The sequence below is a fragment of the Clarias gariepinus genome, chromosome 24, assembly GCF_024256425.1.
Source record: "Clarias gariepinus isolate MV-2021 ecotype Netherlands chromosome 24, CGAR_prim_01v2, whole genome shotgun sequence".
NCBI classification, from domain to species: domain Eukaryota; kingdom Metazoa; phylum Chordata; class Actinopteri; order Siluriformes; family Clariidae; genus Clarias; species Clarias gariepinus.
This window is the reverse complement of record NC_071123.1, coordinates 7392744-7419652: the sequence shown is the minus strand read 5'-3', so window position 1 is coordinate 7419652 and position 26909 is coordinate 7392744. Positions and strand designations below refer to the sequence as shown.

Below are 26909 nucleotides of genomic sequence, written 5' to 3'. Positions count from 1 at the left end.
GTATATGTCTTGGAACATACATTATGGGCTAATTTGAGTTACTAGTACTACAGTAAATATCTATATCAGGTGTTTTTTTTAATCTGAACATACATTTAAATGATATACATTTAAAATACTACACAAACAACAGTTTTTATTAAGCTTTAAACATTGTATTTTAACAAATGTCCATGAGAATACCACAACCATTGTTCCTTTCCACTTATCTCTGTGCAGTATATAACAGTAAATCTTTGCTAGAGAATGTTGCGTTAGTATCATAGTCATTGCCACTTCTTAAAATTCTACAAAATGGGAAAAAAACAAGATTTTATTTTTAGTAGACTAATAAATAAATGCCTACTTCCAAGAACCATTTATATTCTCTTGAAACCTCTTCCAGTACAGGGATTAACACTCTTATTAGCTTTCTTGTTTGTGCATGTTGTAGAAATCTAGCTAACCAGCTAACTATCAAAAATACACAGCCAGGTGCATTTTCATTAACGCACACAGACTTAACACAGAATAAATCACTTTTTTTTTGTTTTGTGATTTAATCTCTATCTAAAAGAGATTCTAATTCATAAATTAGTGCTAGCTCTGCTTAGTTAGCTAGTCTAGACTCCCTAGCAACCACTCACTCTTAATCATCGTCTACACTGCATTATCACAGGGTCACGGGGGCCAGGAGCCTATCCCAGGAGACTTAGAGCAGACCCTGGGGTGCCAAACCATTACCGATAGACACATGCTCATTTACACACTACAGACCATTTGGGAACCCAATTAGCCTAATCTGCATGTTTTTGGACTGTGAGATGAAACCCACCAAACTCCAAACTCCTGGACTGTTTTACACCCAAAATTATTCTTTTGCATCTTCTCCAAAACCTTCCTTTGTTGCATCAAAGTCCTGTGTCACATGTGTCCCAAAAGGTTTTAAAATGTTCAGTTAGGTGTGCTCCACTCTGATTGGGCTAGCATTAAAAAAGAATTATTGGCAATATTTCTGCAATATTTTAAATATAACAAACACAGAAATATTTTTAACGAAGCAAAAAAAAAAAAATAAAATCTTATTTTAATGGACAAACTTTACTGGGCTCAAGAATAATTACATTGCAACTGATGACCTGCATAGTAGGCGTGGCTTTCGATAAACGCGATGGGCGTTTTTTCTTCTTCCCCGAACCAGATGGGCGTGGCTTTTGGTAACCCTCGATGGGCGTGGCCGATGTAGCGTAAATTCTCGCTCGACCACGATCATATGTTGTGGATGTACGGTCTCGCCATTTTCACCAAAGCCGTAGCGTGATTGAGTTTTGTTTTGTTTGTTTGTTTTAAAGAAAGGCTCTTTTAATCTTTGGATATTTCACCGAACGAATAAAACTATGGGAAACTGCCATACGGTTGGACCAAACGAGGCTCTGGTAGTCTCAGGTACGATTCGCTAATTTCTTCTATAACGTTAGCTGTTGCTTATAGCAACGTTAAGGGTTAGCGCGTGCGAGGCTTTTCGTAGCTTCAAAACCCCCCAGAAACACCGTCCAACCTCACTCTTCATGTGTTAGACTGAAGATTACGCATGGTGGAACTTCCTATTATCTGTTTTCTTTTTATGCGAACTAAAAAAAGGCTATGTTGGTTAAACTTTAGTCGACGCAGGCGCGTAACAACGTCTCAGCTGCTAGCACGGCGAATGTATCGTATAGGTTATTGTAAACAACATGGCTGAATCCCAAATGGCTCACCCTTCTCTGTAATAGTACACTCCACAGGCCATTATTACCCAACATCTATAGTAAACTATTACGTCCAACAGGATGCCGTTTAGTCTTCAGCCCAAGAGTGCGCATGCTCGTTGCTGAAACGTTAATAAAATTAAATAACTATATATAAATACATCAAATTATTTAATGCATTGTTTAGGAAATTGGGGGGATGACTGACTGGTCGCTCAAATGTTAGGTTTAGTTTCCTAAACCTGTAAAATGTAAAATCTCATTTATTTAATCTAGAACACTATTTATGCCAAAAAAAAAAAGATTAATAGACGTGTAAATCAGTTGATTTAAACCTCATGATCTTTCAGGCAACTTCATAATAATCATTAAGGACCTTACATTTATAATCAGTGTCCTGAGAGATTAATGTGAGGTGATTAAAAAAATAAATAAAAAAAAGCAAAAGTCATCCAGGGTTAATTTGCCACTTGTGAAACATCCACTAGCTTTGTAATCCCATCTGGTTATTTAGAATTACTTTGGATTTTTACTCAACAAGCTTGCAAAATATCCAGTGTGTTTTTCTAGATTATGTAATGGCATGCTTTAGAAACCATTCCCATTCATTTTTATTAACCAAAAAACAACCAATTCGCACACAACTCAACAGTTATCCTTTTTTTAATCCAATTTTTGATTAATAAGTTTTACATATGTTTGCTTTTTTTTTTCCTCATTAAATGGGGTATGTATTATATGTTTAAATGGGAGTGAGGTTACCGTGATCCCTCTAATGAAGTCAAACAATGTCTAGTCAGGTTCAGAAATGTAGGTTACAAGTACTAAATTATCTACACACACGTACCACTGAAAATTGTTTGTTTTAAAAGATGCATGAATTGTGTTTTGAAGGTTGGTTTATGAGAATGGATTCTAAAACATGCCATTTTATAATCCAAGAAAACACACTGAGCGTTTACATTACACTGGATATTTCGAAAGTTTGTTGAGTTAAAAAAAAAGCCAAAGTAACTGTAGATGACTAGTTGGGACTATAAAGCTGATACCTAAAAGATGTCGCTTTGATGACAAACTAGTTTCCGGCGCAGTCCCACATGATTACTCAATCGCAATTTTTTCCCGATAATAATACATTTTCTGAAAGGACAATTATTTATACCACTTTGTAGTTTTATGTAGTTGTATGTTACGTACTATCGGCCTCAATAAGACTAGCCTGACCCAAATGCAAAAGTTTATTCAGAAATTATTTCCTTATATTATTTTACTTTCTTCTTATATGGTTGAGCCAGTGGATGTTCCTTTACGTACAGTGGGTTATGTAAAACATGCGTCTATTAAAGTGGCAACCGTGTGCTGAGCTAGACTCGTTGATGTTGGATTTTAACTGGTTTAAAATCTACCTAAATAACTATACTCACTGTAGACCTCTATTATTAATGAGTTTTCCATAACAAACCAGTGGCAGTCTGGGAAACCCCATCAGATGTCACTGTGACTGTGATGAAACCTGAAGAAACATGCAACGATTCATGGGATGTTGTCTGTAGAATACTTTGGCACTTGTAATTTAAACCAACTTAATTGAATTTTCCCAAATCAAATTGTGTAATTACTATTCTGAACTTGCATAGGTATTTTGCAGATATCAAGCTGGTTAGGTAAAAAGCCTGATTAAATTAACTCATCTGCACGAAAGATAATGCCTATAAATACCGGTAGGTTAGTTGAAAATTCAGTGTCATTTCAACATGTGAGTTTGTCCACGACAATCACATAGGCTATGGAGAGGAAGGAAGCACACATGTTGAGATTTTTGGTGTGTGTTTACTCTCATCAATCAGATTTCATACCTTGTTTTTTCCTGTTTAAACATAATTTTCCACTAGCTGTGTTTGTCAGTAATAGACTTCAAGCTGTTTGCAAGACTGTCTTCTAGCAGCCCTCTGTCTGCCCTGTTTTGTTTATTTTTCCTGTGCAGTGTGTGTCTCTTTATGATTTCTGCTGATACTTTAAAAAAAAAAAAGTGTATTTTCTACATTGGGCGTTATATATTTGAACCCTTTATCAGAATCCATGCTGTCGAGACAATGGATATGAAACAGGAAACTGTTAAATGGAGCTCCTCTTATACGTTCACACTGCATCCCAAGGTTTTTAGACATTCAGCTTTCGAGCCCAGAGGCACAAGCACGTGGGGTGGAGTTTCCCGAAAGCTTTGCCGGGTTTTGGTGTGATCAAGACAGTCATTTATATTAAGGCAATGTGGCTGGCGTTTCTGGAAACTCCTCTCTGCTTTATAAGACAAGTAACGGCTTTATGTTTTTTTTTTTTTTTTTTTGTCTGACCTTTATGAAGCTGTGAAACAGGTCCAAACACGCATGTTTGTCTTTTAGCCCACTGTTATTTGGCAAAGGTGAAATGAGGTGGAAAGTGAAAAGAAGTGTGAAAGACAAACTGCGGCTGTACTTTTCCCTGGTGCGTTTTCATAACAGGGAAATGACCCGCGTGTTGACATCGTGCACTCATGTTTAACGATTCCAGACCTGCTAACCTTTAGACATTTTTGCGTAGGAGCGCTGCAAGGTTACTCTCTGATTTAAATCTTGGCAGCTTCCTAACCACCGGTTAGCTCTGTGTGATCTTATAGCAACTATGAATCAATTCCTAACACATGCTTCCTCTGAACAAACCTACTGCTCGTTCTGCATCACAGGGTGTTGTAGTGTGCATTAAAAGAGAGTGCTGTCTGTGTTTCTGCATGCATAAGGTCAGACACCGATGATTGGCTAGAGTCTCTGTAGCTCCTTTTACACAGCATGTTCAAGGCATTATCATCGCGTCGCCATTGCACTTCGGCAGCAGTTAGTAGCAGAAATTGTATAAATTTCTATACTAGACACAGACAGTACTCGTCACACCTCTGATTGCAGGATGTCTATATGAATATATGCACATGTATATACATACATTCACATATGTTTGTAACCAACATATAAACCAATTAGATTTTTCTCTTTTTTCCTGTACGTCATAAACTGTTTCTTGCACAGTTTGAAGCGCATTGTAAATTTCCCAGACTTTGTCCATCCAAACTATATATTAGCATGATTTCTCAAAAAGTTGTTTGTAAATGTTTAGGGGATAAATACAGTATATGGAATAAAGTTTTCAACAAGCAGATGAGTGGATTGGGTTTTGGAGTTGATCCAGACAGAGCGATGTCATAGCAAGGGCAGATTTCTAAAATAGTTTGACTTGAGGATATTTAAAGCCTGTTTTTCAGGCATGCAGATTACAGACATTATCAAGTACTACAGTGATGACCTTTACTAGCATAGTGAAATGTTGTAGTAACCAGGTCCGAAGTAATTAGACTTTTCACTGCTCGCAATTTGATAGGGAGTTTTTTGCATGGATGCGTTTTTAGCATTGGCTTTATTTAGTTGATATTGAAGAGAATAATTAGAGGAGATTCTTTGAGCTTACACAAAACAGATCAGTATTATACATGATTTTAAAAAGTTTACCGACAGATTTTCTATTAAAATAGCTGAATAAATTTAACAAAATTAATAGATTTATTTTAAGTAATTTGTATTAAAGGTATTAAGTATATATATATTTTTTTTCTCAAACTGCACATCGTTGACATGTAAAAAAAACAAAAAAAACAAAACAGTGCTGAAGCATTTCTCACGTGAATCAGAATCCTTTCAACACAGAACAAAGGGCAACCTTGTGCTGTCAGTGTTTTTTACTTGGTGTTGATGTAATCAGATAGCAATAAAATGTCTCTTTATTTACAAAGAGTCCGTTTTGTGAAATTCTATTATTTATTTCTTTAATTGCAGTAGGCAATCCCCAACGGCATATCAAAAAAAGTATGCTATTTTTAAAACTTAATATAATTTTTTTAAACCGTATACTCAAAGATAACCCAGAATAGTAAGATTGTTATGTGTGCAAGAAGTGTTAGTGCGCCTGTCTCACCCTCAGCATGCTGGACGTTATAAGGTGGTTATAGCAATATCAACTAATTTAATAAACAGCGGAACTATTACATAGAACAACCTGCAGAGTTGAAAAAATGCGGTTGGCTGACGTCCTGTGGTTCGGAGGAAACGGGTGATAGTCTTCGGCCCTCCCGACTGAGTGGTAGTAGTAGCCTTAATGTGAGAGCCCTCTAGTGATGGGTAGAAATTGGACACGACTAAATTAGGAAGCAAATTGGGGGAAAATCTCCCCCCAAAATATATGCATATACTATTACATTTATTTTATCGCAATTGTTAAGGGTGCTTATAACTTTTGGAACAGGTGATTTTTATAAAAAGTTTTTAAAAATCCATGACAATCTTTTTATTAATTTTTTTATTTACTTGAGTTAAAGGTTGGATTTTGCTACAATTTTAAGTAGACGTTTATGCTTCTGCAATAAAAAAATAATTTGGTAGAATCCTAAGAACTTATCTTAACCAGGGAATGCCAATAATTGTAGATAAACATATAAATAACAATGTATATAAACATTTAAATAACTGGTACATACAGTACAATACATGTTTATTTTTTCCCTGCATTATTATAGTAAGTGTATATGGTAGAAAAGTCATGGGGTAATTGTGTTAAAACTATTTACTTAATATTGCATCTGCAGTCAAAGCTATTTTGTAATAGTCTAAGCATCCATGTGCTTTCATAGGTTTGTCCAGGCTGGCACACTACCCGAAGAAAAATACAAACCCTTGAGGATTGTATTAACAGTAAGATAGTGTTACACCAGTTCCTAACTATAGTCGTCTGTAAGTGTCTGTGTGGCCTCATGTCAGCACTCGGACAGCTGAAAACGTCTCTGTGGAAACTCTGCTTTAAGTGTGTTTGTGTCAAAAGGGATGCCTGGGTGTGTATGTGCGTGAGCCAGGGAGATAGTGAGGATTGCTGGAGCCTTTGTACACATTCAATAGCAAGCTTAAAGCCTGTTCAGATCTTATAATATTCGTACGTACCACATAATGGGGGTGTGTCCTGTTTCAACATGGCCTACGAGCTGGAATGCAGGAATGTTTAGTCTAATAAGACAAGTAACTTTAACAACCGAAAAGTTTTCAATGAGCATCACCTTTTCCACATTTTATGTTACAGCCTTATTCCAAAATGGATTAAAAAAAAATTCCCTCAGAATTCTACACACAACACCCCATAATGACAATGTCAAAAAAGTTTACTTGAGGTTTTTGTAAATTTAATAAAAAAGAAAACCTGAGAAATCACATGTACATACAGTAAGTATTCACAGCCTTTGCTCAATACTTTGTTGCACCTTTGGCAGCAATTACAGCCTCAAGTCTTTTTGAATATAATGCCACAAGCTTGGCACAACTATCCTTGGCGAGTTTCGCCTTTTCGTCTTTGCAGCACCTCAAGCTCCATCAGGTTGGATGGGAAGCGTCGGTGAACAGCAATTTTAAGATCACTCCATAGATGTTCAATCATATTTAAGTCTGGGCTATAGCTAGGCCACTCAAGGACATTTAGAGTTGTCCTGCTGAAAGATAAATCGTCGCCTCAGTCTGAGGTCAAAAGCGCTCTGGAGCAGGTTTTCATTCAGGATATCTCTGTTCGTTGCTGCAGTCGTCTTTCCCTTTATCCTGACTAGTCTCCCAGTTCCTGCCGCTGAAAAACCTCCCCACAGCATGATGCTGCCACCACCATGCTTTACTGTAGGGATGGTATTGGCCTGGTGATGAGCGGTGCCTAGTTTCCTCAAAACGTGACACCTGGCATTTACACCAAAGAGTTCAATCTTTGTCGCATCAGACCAGGGAATTTTGTTTTTCATGGTCTGAGAGTTCTTCAGGTGCCTTTTGGCAAACTCCAGACGGGCTGCCATGTGCCTTTCACTAAGGAGTGGCTTCTGTCTGGCCACTCTACCATATAGACCTGGTTGGTGGATTGCTGCAGAGATGGTTGTCCTTCTGGAGGGTACTCCTCTCTCCACAGAGGACCTCTGGAGCTTTGACAGAGTGACCATCGGGTTCTTGGTCACCTCCCTGACTAAGACCCTTCTCCCCCGATCGCTTAGTTTAGATAGCTGGCTCTAGGAAGAGTCCTTGTGGTTTCGAACTTCTTCCACTCATGGATGATTGAGGCCACTGTGCTCATTGGGACCTTCAAAGCAGCAGAAAATTTTCTGTAACCTTCCCCAGATTTGTGCCTTGAGACAATCCTGTCTCAGAGGTCTACAGACAATTCCTTTGACTTCATGCTTGGTTTGTGCTCTGACATGAACTGTCAACTGTGGGACCTTATATAGACAGGTGTGTGCCTTTCCAAATCATGTCCAATCAACTGAATTTACCACAAGTGGACTTTAATTTTGCAGCAAAAACATCTCAAGGATGATCAGGCAATTTTGAGCTTCATGGCAAAGGCTATAAATACTTATGTACATGTGCTTTCTCAATTTATTTATTTATTTTTAAATAAATTTGCAAAAATCTCAAACTTTTTTTATGTTGTAATTATGGGGTGTTGTTTGTAGAATTCTAAGGAAAAAAATGAATTTAATCAATTTTAAAATAAGGCTGTAACATAACAAAATGTGGGAAAAGTGATGCGCTGTGATTACTTTCAGGATGCACTGTATGTATATTTTTCCCCTGAAAGTGTTCCACAACTGCAATGTATCTCCCATACAAACTGCTGACCCCAGGAAGCAAACTGCCCCTCCTTACAGTGACTCAAACACCTACGTGATATTTATCTGTTTAGCCTGATTCCTAATAGTGGAATATCTTAGAAACACACGCTTCTGATTTACAGCTCATGCACGCTGTAGGGTACTAAAACACTTTCTCTCTCTCTCTAGCTTAAAAGAGGTCCTTTTGTTTGACACAGCTTTAAGTACCAGTCATTTAACATAAAAAGTAACGAAAGGTTTTCAAAGGTCACCGGAATTTCATTTTAAGTTTATATTTGAGTATCGACATCAGCATAAAAACTAAACTATAAGTGACTGGTTCATTGGGCAAATTCTCACCTCCTTGGTTAAAAGAAGTAGAAGCTTCACTGTCACATGCACAGGAGTGTACAAAGGGTATAATTATTTTAGCATCAACATGTAAAGCTTAGAGTATGATTTATCATAAAAAAAAATTATGCAGGTTTAATGTCCAATTTTTATGCCTAATATTCAGAACGATTGTTGCTCTTGGTTTTTTGGTGTAAAGTTTGCGGCAAAATATACAGTACCTAAATGAAAAGACGAACAATATTACCTTGCTGTCTTGTAAATCCCCATTTACAACCACTTCTGCATGAGTGAAAATACTCAACTATGAATGAACTACTTTGTCCTCCGTCAATTGACCCATTTTCTACAACAACGTCCACAACACAACTTCCTTTTTATTACTGGGAACATGCGTGTCTGGAGCTATGCCTCGTCAACAAACGCAAATGCGCATCCCAGATGTGTGACTGTTGGTACTGTACATTTTGCCGCTTACCATATTTTATTACCGTTGATATTTTTCCAAATAGAAAACAAATATATTAACTATTCAAAGAGTGCATTGGTGCCTCGGTGGTAGGTGTTTCGACTGCCGTGCGGAAGGCCCGTGTTTAGATTACCAGCCAATACCCAAACCCCAGCCACTGGAAACAGTGCCAGTCCCAAGCCCAGATAAAATGTGAGGATTGCATCAGGAAGGCCATCCAGTGTAAAACCTGTGCAAAGTTTGTGAGCAAAGCTTTATACAGATATATTATATATATATATCATATTTTCCAAACTGGAGCAGTTTATCACAACAGATTCTAAAAACTGTGTCTACTCTTTTCGAAGGCGTTGTCTCAAGATAGCTACTTTCTCACTGTGCAATGCTTTTACTTTTTGCACATTTGTGGTTTTACTCGCGGTTCCACTTGTGGTGAGCTGTGATGTTCTGGGACTGAGCACATCGATGTGGTATAGGTGTTGAGAGCAGATGCCAGGAAGAAGGTGGGAAGCTCAGAGAATCTTGAAAGAGCTTTCAGTGCCTGGGGCTTTCCTGTGTATTAACCTATATACATGTTAACATGCACAGCTCATATTGTTATTCATACATCTCAAATGACCGGTGTGAAACTATGAAAATCTGCATTTCAATGAGGAACCAGGCAGTGTGTGGTTAATAATCTGTTGAATTCTGTGGGTTCTATTGTTTTGGCGCTTTTTATACCCGCAATGTTTATCTGCATGTATGTTTCTGATTGAGATAATAATTTGACTTGTCCCTTATGTGTTGCCCTAGGTGGTTGTTGTGGATCTGATAATAAGACCTACACAGTTGGAGGATGGGCTTGGGCATGGTGGCTTCTCACAGACATTCAAAAGTAAGATTTTTTCATTATTGTTTTTCTTTTCCTAAGTATTTACATTGTTATTCCTCTTTAATACAAGTGTAAGTTTAACTCCCACACGGACACGCTTAATGCCTTCGGTCGTGTCTCACACGATAAGCGAGTGGACGAAGCTGCACATTTAAAAAAAAAAAAAAAAATTTATGGAGCTCCCTGTACATCAGTGATTACTGACTTTAAAGTTTATCACCACATTATATTAATGAAACTCCGCTGTTTTAAGCTGAACAAAATCATAGATAGCACTTTGATAGTAGTGCAGTGGAGATAGTACACTATTATTATCAGACTGCAAACAGCTGCTTTTATCACATTTGCACGGATTTCTGACGAGTTGCGTAAGGAGAGATTAGGCAGATTGCACGGTGCCGTACTCAGCAATTTTATTTAACGTGGAAATTTTGATGTATGTGCATTAAATAACAAAGCTAGTTTAAAATATTGACGATAGGAGCGTCTTTGTATAGTTTGTAAAAGTTTGATAATTAGTTTGAATAGTTTCAAATCAAAACCATAAAAAGTGAGACATAACTTTGAATTGTTTTTTGCTTTTTTTTTTTTTTTTCAGGGAAAATAGTGCTTCAAAGATGAAAAAAATAAAGATTAATTCGGAAAAAAAACTTTTTTAGAGGCAATTTCCAAAAAAAGAAAAAAAACCCAAAAACAAATAAATACAGTATTTGGATACAATAAGGATAAAAATCGTGAAATAAAATTTAATAAATAAGTAGCAGCATTTAGTCAATTAGACACAGATTTTTTTATATGTATGTTTTCAATTTGTTTACAACAATAATTCAATTATCTTTGGAGTCCAAAGGAGCTAAACTGGTCTTCATTTCTGGGGGGGTTGAGATAGCAGACTCTCTCCCCTATCATTCACAGCAACACTGGTTCACACACACACACACACACACACACACACACATCTCTATAGTGTTATTTGTTTTCAAACTAGTGAATGATCTCAAAATGTTGGAAGGAATAAAGTTACATGTTGTCGTCCAACCAGTTCTGCAAGTCAAAGCAATATTCAGAGAGAAAGCTGTTCAGGGGTAGATAACGCATCCAGGCATTCGTAAAGAGACAAACTAGTGATCTTCAAATGGTGTATCCTGAGTATACACACAGTTTATCATCAGACCAGCTCATTCCTTTTACACACATGGAAAAAAAATATATAAATTTTGTTGCTTGTTGACCGAGCTCCTAGTTTAAATCGCCCAGCGAAACTTGTTCTATATTAATTGCCATCAACTATTTTTAACTGGAGGAGTAATTTGGTTTAGTTTTAGGTGGTTCTTTTAAAATGTCTATTTAATATACCGTTTCAAGTATAAAGGTTTTTTTTCCCATATCATTCTGCTTTTAACTGTATTGTCTTAACCTGCTTGTGTTTTTTTATGCATCTTTGGTATAATTTTTATAAAATGTTGACTAAAACGATTGCTGTTTCTAATCTCATGATATCTGCTTTCTGAAAGTTCTCTAAATGTCATCCTCTGTATGCAACATTCTAACCTGCCTCGCTCTGTTTTCAATCCTCTCTTTGGCTAAACGCTAATTTTCTGGGATCCTAAGCTTGCCACTTGTTAAAAGGGAGGTTTGTGCAGTGGGACCCTGTGCCAAAAATACTTTGGGTCTTTGGTTGGTGTGTGTCTGTGGAAGGCTTGTGTAAAATTCTTTATCAGATATTTGTGGGATGACCCCCCCCCACCCCCCACCCAATACTGTACGTCATTGTGACCTCCCAGAAGGATCGGCTGTTACTGTGCAGCCGGTGGAGCTGTGTGTGTGTTTCTGGTTTGCGAAAGGCTGAGCTTGTTCCTCTTAGCAGTGGGTCAGAGTGTTCCGGGAGTTCTTTCCCTCCTCCATCTTCCTGCCCCGAAGCACAGCAATCAGCTTAGAGGCTGCTGTTAGTGTCATGGTAATCTAATTTGATGAAATGGAGGAGGGGATGCAGAGCCACTGTTTGTGTTTTTCAGGATAGCAGATGTGCGCAGACTGGCTTTTGGAGATGCTTTGCTTCATAGACATCAGCGGTAATCATGTTTTTAATATAATCACGTGTAATGACTGAGGGCGTACTTCCTACTGCTGCAAGTGTAGCTAGATAGTGTGTTCTACTGAACGTTTGAAAGCATGCAAGCCATGTCACGTGACCATTTATGTCTGATCAGACTGGTGCAGATGAGAAAGCTGGAGTAATTTGACACTGTTGTGGCCTTCCTTAATAGGGTTTGGTCTCTGGATTTTTCTCAGATGAAGAGAGCAATTTCAGCAAATGTACAAATAATAACAACGGCATAAGAAACATGATCTCGAGCTGTGTGCTCAGATATTCTTTTGTCTCAAATGATCCTGTTTTGCATAAATGTTAGAAGTGAGTCAGAGTCTGCGTATGACATTCACATAACATTATGACCACTGACAGAGGACATAAATAACACTAAATCTAAGTGGCACCTGGAAGTAGGTGGGGTGTATTAGGCAGCAAGTGAAGATGTCCCTGCAGCTGATGTGTCGGAAACAGCAAAAAATGGTCAGGTGTAAGTATTTGAGTGACTGTGACAAGGGCCAGATTGTGGCTAGACGGCAGTGTCAGAGCAACACCGAAACTGCAGCTCTTGTGGGATGTTTCCAATCTGCAGTGGTCAGAACCTACCAGTAGTGGTCCAAAGAAGTAAGACTGGCGACAGGGTCAGTGGCGCCCAAGGCTCACTGATTCTTGTATAGTCCAATCCAATAAAAGAGCTACTTTAACGCAAATTGCTAAAAAAGGTGGTGCTGGTTCTGATAGAAAGCTGCCGGAAAATACAGTGCATTGCAGTTTGTTGTGTCCTCCGATAAAAACCTCTACGATGGGCATGTGAGCTTCAGGACTGGATCATGGCGCCATGGAAGAAGTGACCTGGTCTGATGAATCATCTTGTTGGTCTTGACTTATCTGCGGTGGAGATGATAATGGGATGCACTACGGGAATAACGCAAGTTGCCAAAGTCAGTGTGATGGTTTGGGCAAAGGGGCAATGTTCTGCTGGGAAACCTTGGGTCCTGCCATTCACTTGGATGTTATTTTAACATGTACCACCTACACAAACATTTCCACTGACCAAATCCTCCCTGTTATGGAAACCGTATTGGGAGTGATGGCTTCTTTCTGCAGAATAATGCACCCTAACACATGGCAAAAGGGTTAAAGAATGTTTAGAGCGGGCCTCCGAGTGCGTTGGTTCAATCCCCAGGTGATGCTGTTACCTCTCACAGCCGGAGGTCTAGAGAGAGCTGATTAGCTGAGCTCTCTCAGAGGGGAGGGATGAGAGGTACTTTGTGCTCCCACATTAATGACGGCTCTACAGCCAATCAGGGGCGTCTGTGAGCTTGCGCACGCGGAAAGAGCAGCTAGCGCTTTCCTCCGAGTGTGTTACTCCGCCTCTAACAGTGGTTCGGAGGAAACACAAGATGGTCTTCGGCCCTCCCGGTAGTAGTAGCCTTAATGTGGGAGCCCCCTGGTGACTGGGAGGAATTGGCCATGACTAAATTAGGGAGAAAATTGGGGGGGAAAAATATTAATTAAAAAATTTTGAGGAACATAAGAAGTTTAAGCCTCCAGATTTTCCAGATCTGAATTCAGTCAAGCATTTGTGAGATGTGCTGAAAAAAAAAGTTCAATCCAGGACTTGTACACCTACACATCTTGATGCCAGATACCACAGCACACCTTCAGAGGTCTTGAGAATGCCATGCCTCAATAGGTCGTTGGTGGCAGAAGTGACCTAATCAATATAAATTTGGGTGATTTATAATGTTATGGTTGGTGTACTTGTATGTATAAGTGGAGAAAAACTGTTTGCATCAGAGAGCCAGATTATTATAAACATCCCTTACCACTGTATGCATCCAAGTAAAGTCTCTTGGACACAAATGTCCCAGTGTGTGTGAAGCCACTTTCGTGCATCCTGTTTAAGATGAGCGTTTACAAAATGCTCTGAGCTTTAAATTCCAGTACACACATTCATACCAAACAGCAACATAACCTCTGTTGTATACCTCCCAAAACAACAAAAACTGAAAGTAAGGCTCAAGGTGTTTAAAAGTCAGTGTAACAGATGGTTTTGAAAAAGGCAGCTGGAGTTGTTTATTTAAGAAGACACACACCAGTGGTCTAGCTTTAACCTTTGACTAACTCCTTAAACCCCAATCATGTCTTTCTTTAATACGCTGATATCATTCTGCTGTCCTGTTACCCGTTCCCCCCTGTTCCCTTCCCTTTTCCTCTTCGCTCATCTGCCTGCAAAGAATTTCTCTGGAGGTAATAACAGTCCTGTGTCGCTGCGAGAATATTGAAACATCAGAGGGCGTCCCCCTGGATGTGACCGGGGTGGCTCAGGTAATCCAATCCAATCCAGTCCAAGCAAACAATAGAAAAAAAAAAAAATGAAAAAACAACAGACAAACAAATCCACTGGACTGAAAGACAACAGCAGGGCAGCTTGAGGCAAAATTAAACAGTGGAAATCTGTTTTCTCACACGCATGCTTTTCTGCTTCTGCCTGGTCTGGGCAGACACAAACACTCTTACCTACGCAATGCTGCTTTCATGGTTTTCTTCTGTAGTGAAGGGGGAAGAGAGTCAGCTGTCACCACCACACTGTTGGCTTTTCTACACCATCATGCATTAAAGTATTTCCATGTGCACTGTCTAAAATGAATCTGAAATCATTCTGTCTATTTCTTAATTTATTGAGAAGTTTATTAACTTTCTGAAGTGAGTCTAAGCATTTCATTACATTTTTATAAGCAGTGCACATGGATCACATTTCTGGAGTGAATGTTATTTTTATTTATTTATTTATTTTTATTTTTAGATGTTGTCATATCTTCTTTTATCTATTGTTCTTCCCATCTTTCTTCCTCCATTTTCTTCTGTAAACCATCAGCCCAATTTTTTTTTGGTTTGTTCTTTTCTTTCTTTGCGTCTCTCGCAGGATAACACTAGAGATTATGACCCTGCAGCCCAAGTGTGAGGATGTTGAGACAGCGGAAGGGGTAGCGCTTACAGTCACAGGGGTGGCACAGGTAAAGCCAGAGCACCGCCTCCTTTTTTTATTATTTTTTTTAAAACAGGTCTCCCTCAAGCCCTTCCCCCCACAGTTCTGCCCTTCAACCTTTTCAGGTTTCTAGCTTTATTTACTCAAGCAACTGAAAAAAAGGCATTTTTGGTTTCTGATTGCACAGTCAGTTGGAGACTCATGTTTTGAGTACTGACTGGATGACTGCAACATGAATAAGTGGTTTGATTTTATATTATTCAAAGTTCATCCGCCCTTGCCAAACTTATAGCCTCTGTGCCCCTAAGCATAAATTATGTGCATCAATCTGATTATCTGATCTGATTATTGGCAGATGAACTTGATTTCAAAGCATAACAAGACAAAACACTTGCATTAACTCAAGGCTGGGCCTTGGACTGGATTTTATAGTCTTTGAGGATGCTGAAAATCTGAAATCTTGAAACCTAACTCTGGGGGCTGCCTGTACAGAAATCATTGATTTTTATAATTTTTTTCTTTTTCTTTTATGTATTCCTGATAAGAATTTATTGTAGTGGACGATTTGATGTACTTCATGGAGCTGAGTTTTCACCAGATGGGTAGTTTAGTCTTGCTTTGACTAATTTGAATATCATTTGTTTAGTTAAAGAAAAATCCACATTCCAAGAGACTTTACCAAACTGCACGAGTGCTTCGCGTGTTAATATATTATTGTAGCACCTGCGTGCTCTGTGCTATTAGTTTTTTTATGTACCTTTTGTGGTATCCTTTATCCACCTCTGTTAACCATGGTTGGATAATGGCTGTACTGTCAATAGTAATAGAGATTATGCTGTTCAAGCACTATAAACCTGAATGTTGATCAAGATGGGAGACCTTAAAATAATCGTATAAGTGCAAGTGTCAATTTATAAAAGAAGGGATTAAATGTTTTATTTTAATTCTGAGTAGTTTCAGAGTTATGGACAATTGATAAAGTGGGAAACAGACATTTTTGGACCATGCTGAAAGGACCAAGAGGAAAATAGTATGTGTAGGAGTAATAATAATAATAATAATAATAATAATAAAGGAATCACTATCTGTGCTTGTATTCCTAACAACAAAAAAAAGAAAGCCTTGAATCAAAATCGGGTTTTAAAAAAAAAAGAGAGAGAGCTTTGCATTTATTGATTATGGTTCATAGTGAGTTGATGGTGTTCTGTAAAGCCTTTTTATAATATATAATGTTATAATCTATATTATAGCATTGCACAAAAAGTCTTTAGTAAGTACAGACAATTTAAATTGATGTTTCAGTGAATAAGAATAACTCTTCTAGCAAACAGTTTTGCCATCAAACCCAACTAATTTTTAGTTTCCTTGCATCCTGTAATATCGTTAGAGGGAGGAGCCATGAAGCAAGGCAAGGAAATGAGGAAATACTGTCAAGCACTTGTAGTCTTTCTGACAAAACTGATATAGTTGATTTAATAGGGGAAGGTCTTGCACCATAACCCCCTATATCTTCCCCCTTTTATACACAATAGCCCAACAGAATGGCCCAGTTTCTTTTTTTCATTTCTTGTTTCACCTTAGTTTGTAAACCTAAAATAAAAAAAACAAAACATCTGTATTAATCCCCCATGAAAATTTTTAGAAAGCCCAGCAGTAGACACAGATGAACCCTGATGAAAAGACCTTTTTTTTCTATTCCACTTTCTTTACATTTCTTTTAATCATATTTTTTCCCCTTTCATTTTGCGAGAATGATTGTGTTTGTACATTATGTGGTGGACGGTTTATTCTCACAGATGCATGCAGTTGTGATTTGAATGTCTGCCTGAGCTGTGCTCCCTCTGTAGGCGAAATCTGGTAGTGTAGACTTTTCCATCTACACACACTGGTTAAATCCACCAGAAAATGAGTAAACATAGAAGAAACTGAAATGACTCCCATTAAGATCTGTCATAAGAATAAAAAAATTTATTCAGACTTTTTTTAACAGTTCTATGTTGAACCTGCAAATCTTAAAATTATCCTGAAAATTAATTTATTCAGGCTAACTAACGATTCCATGCACTGCCCAGTGTAATTTTGGGAGTCATTTAGAACTCTGTGTTTGATCTTGCATGATGTTTCCACCACCCACATGTGCATCATTAGTTGAAAAACACGATTGTTTTATTTTTATTTATTTATTTATTTATTTTAAGTGGCTGCTCACTTTTTCTCCACCCCACATTCACCTTAGTGTAAGAGTATGGCTGCAGGCTGCTGATCTGTGGCCGGCTGGTTGCAAGGCTGCTGACGAAATGGCATCCTGGATCAGCTGGTCCCAGATCAGCGCAAAAGGATGGCTCCTGCCTGAAGCCAGAGGTTCTCTTAACACACCTACTTTTTATATGGATCTGTCTGACGAAGCAGCTCACTCTCTTCCTATTTCACAGCAGGGGAATTCAATCAGTATTGAAAATTGTGTTATACAATTGTATCGGTTTAGATTAAGGCTCCAGTGCTTTCATATGTATATCAGTATAGCTTGTTTTTCTCAAGTGTGTGCGAGACAGACAAAAAATGTTAAGTACAGTTTTAAGGGGGTCAACAGAAAACCCATTTTCTTGAAGCTCTTATTTCTGAAAGTTAAAAGGGCAATTGTTGAAGTGGTCTATATAATGTAAAACATTTACACTATTTTAGTTTAATGCTTCATTAAATTCTTTAGTCATGTGTATAAGCTCTAAATCTGTATAATTTGCCGACTATTTCTAGGACTGACAGAATTTGCAGTCTGTTCTGTGGAACATTACCCCTTCTGATGAGCCTGTCTAGTCGCCCATGATCACCATCTGCAGCTTTATAAATGTTCCCATCGATCAAGCAGTTGGTTGTGATTTAGAGGGCTTGGTCAGAATCCATAAACTTTCAGTGGTAAAAGTCTGAAAGGATGAATAGGATGTCTGTGTTTGCCTAACCAAGTTTTTATGGTACCTTTTTTAGATGTAAAGGAAGTTTCCCACTCAGACCTGTCCCAGACATCGGAGTGGTTATTTGTACATTTATTATAATGCAAAGGTGTGACGGCGATAATCCATGGCAATGAAACTTTAATATAAAACATAATTGACACAATTCTTCTCAGTACTAGATGCACAGTCAAAGTCTGTTATTAATTAAAAGTAGCACTGGCTACTCATACTGAACTCGTATTAGATTCACTTTCCTTTACCTTTTTTTCTACAATGCAGAAGAAATAACTAATAGTTCCTAAGGCATCAGTATTGCAGGCAAGTTTGGTCTAAAGCTTTTGGATTCGCATTATATTTTCACAATAATTTTTTTTTTTTTTAGAAATCCAACAACTGCCCTTAGGCTTGAACTAGTATAGGTGTTTCAATTTAACAGGTTTTCTGTTCTTTTCTCAGTACAGGACAGCAGTTCTCGTTCATGATTAATTTAAATGTAGATGTCTTGAGATTATGATGTTTACACATGTTTCCTGTCGTAGTCCTCAATAAACTGATCAGTTCTTTTAGAACAATTCAAGTAATGCATGTGTTTTTCACTGTAACTTTATCAATACTGTTTAAACACTTAATAGATTGAAATAGAAATATTGAATAGAGTTTTTCGAATCACTTCTCTGTTTTGTTCGCCTCTGTATTTTATTTGTATACTGTATATGTGTGGGGGGTGTAAACAGAAATGCGTCCTTGGGTGTTTTTCCAATGTCTGTGTGTGTGTACACAATACTTCCAGGTCAAGGTAATGACAGACCCCGAGCTGCTATCTCTTGCCTGTGAACAGTTCCTGGGTAAATCAGTGATTGAAATCAAGGGGGTCATCCTGCAGACCCTGGAGGGTCATCTGCGCTCCATTCTAGGTTAGTTATCTGTTTTCTTTAGATGTGTAAATATTGTGGTCATCCTGAGACCAGTGTGTATGCAGTATATCACAGTGCTATACTGACTGAGACCAGCATTAGTATGAATGACCATCTAAACTGAAACCTGAGCTCCAGAGTGGTGCGCACTGCTCTCTAAGAGCGTGCTGTATTGTCAGGAGATTGAAAGATTGTACAAGTGTTTCTTTTGAATATCATGGCTGATCACAGAACTGTGTTTCCAGGCACCCTGACGGTGGAGCAGATTTACCAGGACCGAGATCAGTTTGCCGGTCTGGTGAGGGAGGTGGCAGCTCCTGATGTGGGTAGGATGGGTATCGAGATTCTCAGCTTCACTATTAAGGTGAGCAGTTTGTTTTTGGTCGTAGTAGAATTGTGTATTGCGCTGAAAGACTCAAAAACAAAACAAATAAGTGGTAACAATGTAATAAGTAAAATGTTAGTCGTTTGTTGGCAATGTGCAAAAGAAACAATGCAAGTACGGTAAAAAGTGGATTTTATCATTTTTGTTTGTTTGACTTGACTATTTGGGGTTATGTCTATTAATACACTGCCTGGCCAATAAATAAATTCAACACTTGGATTCACCCAAGCAAATAGTTTTCATTTGATGATTACTGCAGTGATTGATATGGTTCAGCTGCAACAAGTTATTTAACCCTAACAAATAGTGGGAAGTAGTGTGTTACTTCCCATTTCTTGAACAACCATGTTAGAAGATACATCCTGTGATTGTGGTAAAGATGTTACTCTCTTTCAGAAGGGTCAAAATATTGTCTTGCATCAAGCAAAGAAAACAACTTAGGAGATTTTTGAAACTACTGAAATTGGGTTAAGAACTTTAATTATTAAAATTTGGAAGGATAGTGGAAGCCCATCATCTTCTAAGGGAAAATGTGATCGTGAAAACAATCCTGTATGAGCAGCATGGAAATGTTTTTCTTCCTTGATAGCACAGAGATTTTTCAAGATGACTGATCTATTTGGCTTAAATTCACACATGGATTGGCCCCCAGACCTTTGAGAATCTCTGGGATGTGCTGGAGAAGGCTTTACATGGTAGTCCGACTCTCTCATTATCAAGACAAGATCTTTGAAAGAAATTAATGCAACTCTGAATGGAAATGTATGTTGTAACATTGCGTAAGCTTATCAAAAAGAAGCCATGGCCATAAAAAGCAGTCCAATAAAAAATTATAGCATGCAGCCTATTTTTTTTTTTTTTTTTTTGGCCAGGCAGTGCATTTTGTTATAAACAGTCTGAACATTGTAAACTCATGACAGTTTTATATAAACACACAGAAAACATTTTTAGCTGCTTCATTGACGTATTTGCTTAGAAGAGGAACTTAACCCATCTACATCCAGGAAAAGAAATATACAAGCAGTCAGGATACAGGGATTGCATTTAGTTGTTACAGCCTGCCGGTATGGATGTGGTATTGATTGTTGGTCTGTGTGTGTGTCTGCATGTGTGATCTCCTCAAATAGGATGTCTATGATAAAGTGGAATACTTGAGCTCATTGGGAAAGACCCAGACAGCAGCTGTGCAGAGAGATGCAGACATTGGAGTAGCCGAGGCGGAGAGAGATGCTGGAATCAGGGTGTGTATGTGGTAGTTAAAATCAATCGGTTTACATCGATTTTGTCTGCGCTTCTGCTCACGGATGCGTCATCTCTTATCTTCTACAGGAAGCAGAATGCAAAAAGGAAATGATGGACATAAAGTTCCTGGCAGACACTAAAATGGCCGACTCAAAGCGAGAGCTGGAGATGCAGAAAGCTGCTTTCAACCAGGAAGTGAATACAAAGGTATCGACGGATAGGATTAGCAGCTGGTTATCAATTCATGGCAAATTAAACTCATGACAGATGATGTTAAGTTTGTCTCTTTAGGCTTCAGCAGAATACCTAAGCAATGATCAAACATTTATAGTAGGGTTTTTTTATTAGTGCTGCACAATTCAATTTATTACAGGTATTGTAAGAAAATAAGTTCCGTAACACATTGCGATTTTTTTTATTTTTTATTTTTTTGCTTGACGATTCATGTATCGACACACTGATTCCAAAATATTATATACTGTATATATTTATTTATTTAAATACATTTTAAATGTGCATATTTTACATTTGAGGTGGTAAAATGTTGTTTGGTAGGAGCAAATTATTTGCCAAGTTTGTATAGAATTGTAACAAAAAATATTTTAGGGACATGTTAAACAGGAACACATATAAATAATACTTAAAGGTACTAGGTTTACTGATAGTATTGTGACAGGAGGCTCCATGTTACCATCCCTAATATGGCTAATTAGGAATTAAGGTGAAATTTGTCGATAATACAAGTTTTTGTTTTTTTAGGACTTTTGTGATGATAAATATATATTCACAAGCATCATCTTCTTGAGATCATTTGTCCAGTCATTTGGTGTTGGTCTAGATTAATATGTTTGAATACAGAAAGGATTTTTTTTTTTTTAACCTTTTTTATATAATTACATATCGCAATTTGAATTGTGAGAGCAATGTGTCAAAACAATCCCAATTTTTTATAAATCAAATCATGCAACCCCAGTTTAAAATGTGCATTGCTGGATGCAGACATGACATAAACAGGGTGTCTCATTTTATGTTCTTATGATTTAGAGAATGTTTGATTAGCTGTACCCTAGACCAAAAAATGAGTATTTGGTTAAGAGATTGGCACGAAAGACCTACGTAAGTTTGGGGTCAATTGAAAAGCATTCCTGGAAAAAGATTGTATGTTATTAGTATTTTTTTAAATCAGAAAGCAAGGTGATCTGTATAAACAATGAAGTTGCTATAACCCAGACCTTTGAGATATTTGCTGTTGAGGCGATTCAGTGGGGAGACTGAAACTTAGCTTTTCCAGATGTTGTGAGATAACAATCTCTCCCGCTACACTGCCTGAGGACTGTAATATTTAAACTGCATCCATTCTGTCTCTTGCTTGTTCAGAAAGCTGAGGCCCAGCTGGCGTATGAGCTGCAGGCAGCTAAGGAGCAGCAGAAGATCCGTTTAGAGGAGATTGAGATCGAAGTGGTGCAGAGAAAGAAGCAGATCACCATTGAGGAGAAAGAAATCGCCCGAACAGACAAGGAGCTGATCGCCACAGTGAAGAGGCCGGCTGAGGCAGAGGCCTACAAGATGCAACAGCTGGCTGAAGGACAAAAGTATGTAAAGAAATAGTTGGTTAGAAAAAAAGGACACAACACTTGTATCCTGTTATCAGAAAATTTGGGACATTGTAAGTAAAAAAAAAAAAAATATTAAGAGATGATTTTAATTTTAATTTTTTTTTTTATCAGGGTTAAGAAGGTATTGACAGCACAGGCTGAAGCAGAGAAGATCAGGAAGATTGGAGAGGCTGAAGCAGCCTCTATTGAAGCTGTGGGCAAAGCTGAAGCTGAGAAGATGAAGCTAAAAGCTGAAGCTTACCAGCAGTATGGCGAAGCAGCGAAAACTGCACTGGTCCTAGAGGCATTACCCAAGGTATTGATAAATATAATGCAAAACATTCAATTGTTTTTGAGACTGGAGTTTGGTTTGCTTCTGGAAGCTGTGCACAGTTTTAAAATTTTTAAATTAGAAGGGTCATGTTTTACCCTAAAAATTTATGAAGTGGTAGACAGTACTGACCCTCAGAGGAAGCCGGTGTTCAGGATTCTCACTTTCAAGATATCTGATTGGAAGTGAAGCGAAAAAGACAAAAACAGAAATGAAATAGAATAAACAATGAACAGAATAAAATCGTGTTCAGTTTAGATGATGCAGATTATCTAACACGTGTGATTGTTTTTTGCTTAGATTGCTGGAAAGGTGGCGGCTCCGTTGGGCAGGACCAACGAGATTGTTATTCTGAGCGGCGATGGTAGCCGCGTAACTGGGGAAGTAAGCCGTCTGTTGGCCGAGCTGCCGGTTACAGTGAACGCCCTCACAGGAGTCGACCTGTCAAAGGTAAAACATGCTAGGGAGCGCAACTTATGATAAATTTTAAATAAATTAAAAAATTATTTACATTATTAGTATTTTTTTTTGTCTTTACTTAAGCGTTAAGTGTGTTTAAACCTTTTTTTAAACATTATTATAAGCATTACATTTCTTTGCTTATTAAAAAAAAATTTTCTCCCTTTGCAGATGCCTTTGTTGCAGAAAATGACCAGTGCCCATGCATGAAAATCCTTTACCTCATTGGCCTTTTAGACACAGTTTAAATGCACTCCTTAATGCCTTACCAGGACATTCTGTCCTGGCTGAAAGAGGTCTTGTTTTATCCTTAGTGCCATTTATGTCTAGGACCAGACTGCCCATTGTTTAGAATTTATGTTCCTGTGTTATTCATCCATTGTTCCAGGTTACTTGTATTTCTTATGCCACCTAAATGGTGAAGTTATACACCAGTTCTTGCATTTGCAGGTTACTCTTATCATGACTGCAATGCATAAGTGAGTTTGCTCTCGAATGGGATCAATTTTAAACTTTTTACTCTTTTACCCTACATGATTTGGGCAGTGAGTAAATAAAAATTAAAAAGACTGGTATGTAGAAAAAGAGAAAGACAGTTGTTTTGCAGTTTATACTTGAAAAAGGGATTAACCTCAGCCGTTACACAAACACTTGTTCAACTAAACTGCATCAGGTGAACACACACCATTTTCTTTTCTTTTTATGCATTTAAAAAGTCAGTAATAATCAGTTTACTATACAACTGACAAATCACTATAAAATGCAACATTAAAAAGTGCAACCAAAATGCAACATTATAAACATGCATACATTTATGGTCTTGTAAGCAAGAGTCCAAATTCTGCATTTTTTGTGACGTTTGTGTAAGTTGATGTCACTTGAAATCACACATTTATATGATAGATATTTAGTTGTTTAAATGTAGATTTAGCAACAGTTAATCACATATGTGTCTCCTGCCTAAATTAGCTTTAGCGAAAGTATATATACCTACAATTTAGTATGTGTATGAAACTTAAACACTCTTTTATTTTATTTTATTTTTATTTGTATTGGTGTTGATTTATGATTTTTATGTCATCGTTTTTTCAGTTAGATATTAGGTTTGAAGTTAATGTCAGGGTTAAACAAAGCTCGGACAAGGGAGTTGTGTATGAAATAGCCTAGAAATGGCTTGTTGCTGAATATTGCAAAACGAAAATTATATGTATGTTTTATGTGTTCAAGAATAATGTTTGCTAATACGTGTGCTGCTCAAGTCGTCCAGTGCTTAAATGTGAAAGTCCAATATACAGAGCATCCTGTGCAGTTCAAGCAATTCAAATGCGTATTATCAAACTTTCAAGAAAGAACACAGTTCTTCGGGAGTACAGTAGTGTAGGGGTTCTTTTAGAGCCTATCAAGTTGGACCCAATATTCGCCTCCCAGTATATTTTCTTTTTTTTCAGTTTAATAAGAGACCTGAAGCTAATAGTCAGAGTTTCACTGTGGACTTCAGTACATACTTTTTCTGTTCATTTATTGTTTTTACTGAAATTGTTTTACTGTTTTGAAGGACATGTTTGAGTCAAGATACAAAAAAAAGTACAATTTTTTTTTCTAATTTTATAGTTCTAAAAATTATAAATAAATGAATGTAGACAGAAAAAGAACTTGGTTGTTATGCCAACTTACTGAAAAGATTTTCAATTTAAACATTTAAATTTCAGCCAAATGTATCAGGTATTTCTAACCTTTGCTTATTATTTTTGAGAATGCTATGACGTATATATCTGTCTGTGTAATACATTAAATACTGTACGGAAAGCAACAAAGACTATGCAATATTTTCTAATCATCTAATAAGTGATTCCTTGTTAAACACGTGAATTAATGCTTTTGACTCCCTTTAAATATTGTTTTTCTTTAATTACGTCATGTTTAACTAACACTGAGATGACATAATGTGAAAAGACTTTCGCTACTGTATACCTATACCTCACCCATATTGCAAAATTAAACATAGCAGTTTATGTACAAAGTTGTCTAATATCAAATGAGAATAAAATGCTTGCCAGAAACCTGCATTGTTTTTGTCTTTATGCAAAAAAGTAAAAGGTCATGTATACAGACTTTGAGCAATATCGCATTTCTTTTAACATGTTTATTGTGTTTTTAAAAAGTGTTTTTTTTTTTTAACAAAACTATGAAACAAAATATACATTTATAATAGCATCATAAAGTTTGAGTAAACATGGATCAAAAAACAAGGCACACATATATTACACAGAAAAATAAGTATTGAAAAAACACTCAAAAAATTATATATATATTTGGCTCCAACCAATAAGACATATTTTCCCAAAAGGTAAAAGAATACTCACAAGAAAGAACAGGTGGTTCGTAGTCTTAATTTCAAATTTACAGAAAGTACAAGCATTTTGCTCAAAATTAAACCAGTGTTTTAAAAACTCAGATGATGGATAAATACCATTTAAATATTTTAAAATGAGTTTCCTTTGCTTTAGAAGCCACTGGAAAGGCAATATATTGTGTTCGTAAGATTTTATCGGTTGGTTTATCTTAAGTTTGTAAAATATTGTTAAAATAAAACAACGTTGGATATATTATAGAATTAAAACAAGAGCGGATGATTTTATTGGGAAGCATTGCTTTGAGGTTATTACTATTAAAAAAAAGTGATGGGAGATCACATGATCCTTCTGAGATGGAATTAATTCAAAGACATTGTGAATACGTTCACAGTATTATATTGTATTTTAAGCAGAAACCACTGAATGATAACCAGCTCTCGTCCTCATTCATCAAGTGATGAACTGACCAAACACCTTTTTCAAGCCAATCTAGAATGCACAAAGATTTATATCTAAATAGAATAAATCTATTGTTCCATATTGAGGTTTGGTGTGGGATTAAGTGATGATTGCATAATAATTTCCAATATAGCAAAACCTGTTGGTGAAATGAAGATAATTTAAGTGCTAGTCTAGAAACAGTGAAATCACTGAAATCTTAATAGAAAATCAATTCCACCCAATTTTTTAAATAAACCTCTAGAAGCGGAAAACCAGAAGTTATTTTCATTTGTTACAAAATATTTTAGCCAATTAATTTTTTCTTCAGGTTAAGATGAAGGACTGTAATCTACCATTTTCAGAATCTTGTACAAGTTGTGCTTTCCTGATATAATGCACATGTTTTTTCATATAAAATTGAAATTGATTGGGTTGATAGTCTTAATGGCTCTATTGGAAATAGAAAGGCAGGATGCCGGATAGATGCATCTAGACAGACTTTCCATTTTAGTTAAATAAACTCTACCAAAAATTGATAAATCTATCTACATCCATATCTCAAGTCTATTTTTGCACTTTTCATCTGTCCCAGACATTTTGCTTCTCCATCTTGATGGGAAAAACCTTCAACCGGTGTTCAATAAATTCATCCTACCTGTGAATCTGTCCTACATACGCTCACTTGTGCATGTGCAAACAAAGGTTTCTGCATCTTTCATTAATTTTGCAGAACGCCCATAAATCCATGCTGCTACTAGTGGGATCTTACGGTTAATATACAATCTCGCAGTGAGTATAGAAGGCTTTTCTTTTTTTTTATGTTTTTGTGATTATATGTTAACTTTAATTATACATATAATGTTACTTTAACAGTCTATGAATATATAAGTATATTTCAGTACAGAATTAATCACCAGCACACATGTACAATTTTATGACTCGGGCAGTTGTTGTGGCCATCCTGTAACTGTCACGCAGGTGTGATATTCGGATGTACCGATCCTGTGCAGGTGTTGTTACACGTGGTCTTTCACTGCGAGGATGATCAGC

General features: G+C 37.1%; 1 protein-coding gene across 2 annotated transcripts; it reads left to right on the top strand.

Moving 5' to 3' along the window:
• Positions 1–1220: 1220 nt before the first annotated feature.
• LOC128512167 (flotillin-2a) lies at positions 1221–25124 on the top strand. Of its 2 annotated transcripts, none has more exons than XM_053485307.1 (11): positions 1221–1425; positions 10028–10109; positions 15125–15215; positions 18929–19052; positions 19298–19416; positions 20565–20678; positions 20767–20886; positions 22057–22271; positions 22407–22590; positions 22906–23055; positions 23236–25124. In XM_053485307.1, the coding sequence occupies exons 1-11, from the start codon at positions 1377–1379 to the stop codon at positions 23272–23274; spliced, it is 1287 nt and encodes a 428-aa protein (XP_053341282.1). In that variant the 5' UTR covers positions 1221–1376; the 3' UTR covers positions 23275–25124. The 2 variants fall into 2 exon arrangements, with proteins under 2 accessions (XP_053341282.1, XP_053341283.1); XM_053485308.1 differs by lacking the exon at positions 15125–15215 and adding an exon at positions 14436–14526.
• Positions 25125–26909: the final 1785 nt, after the last annotated feature.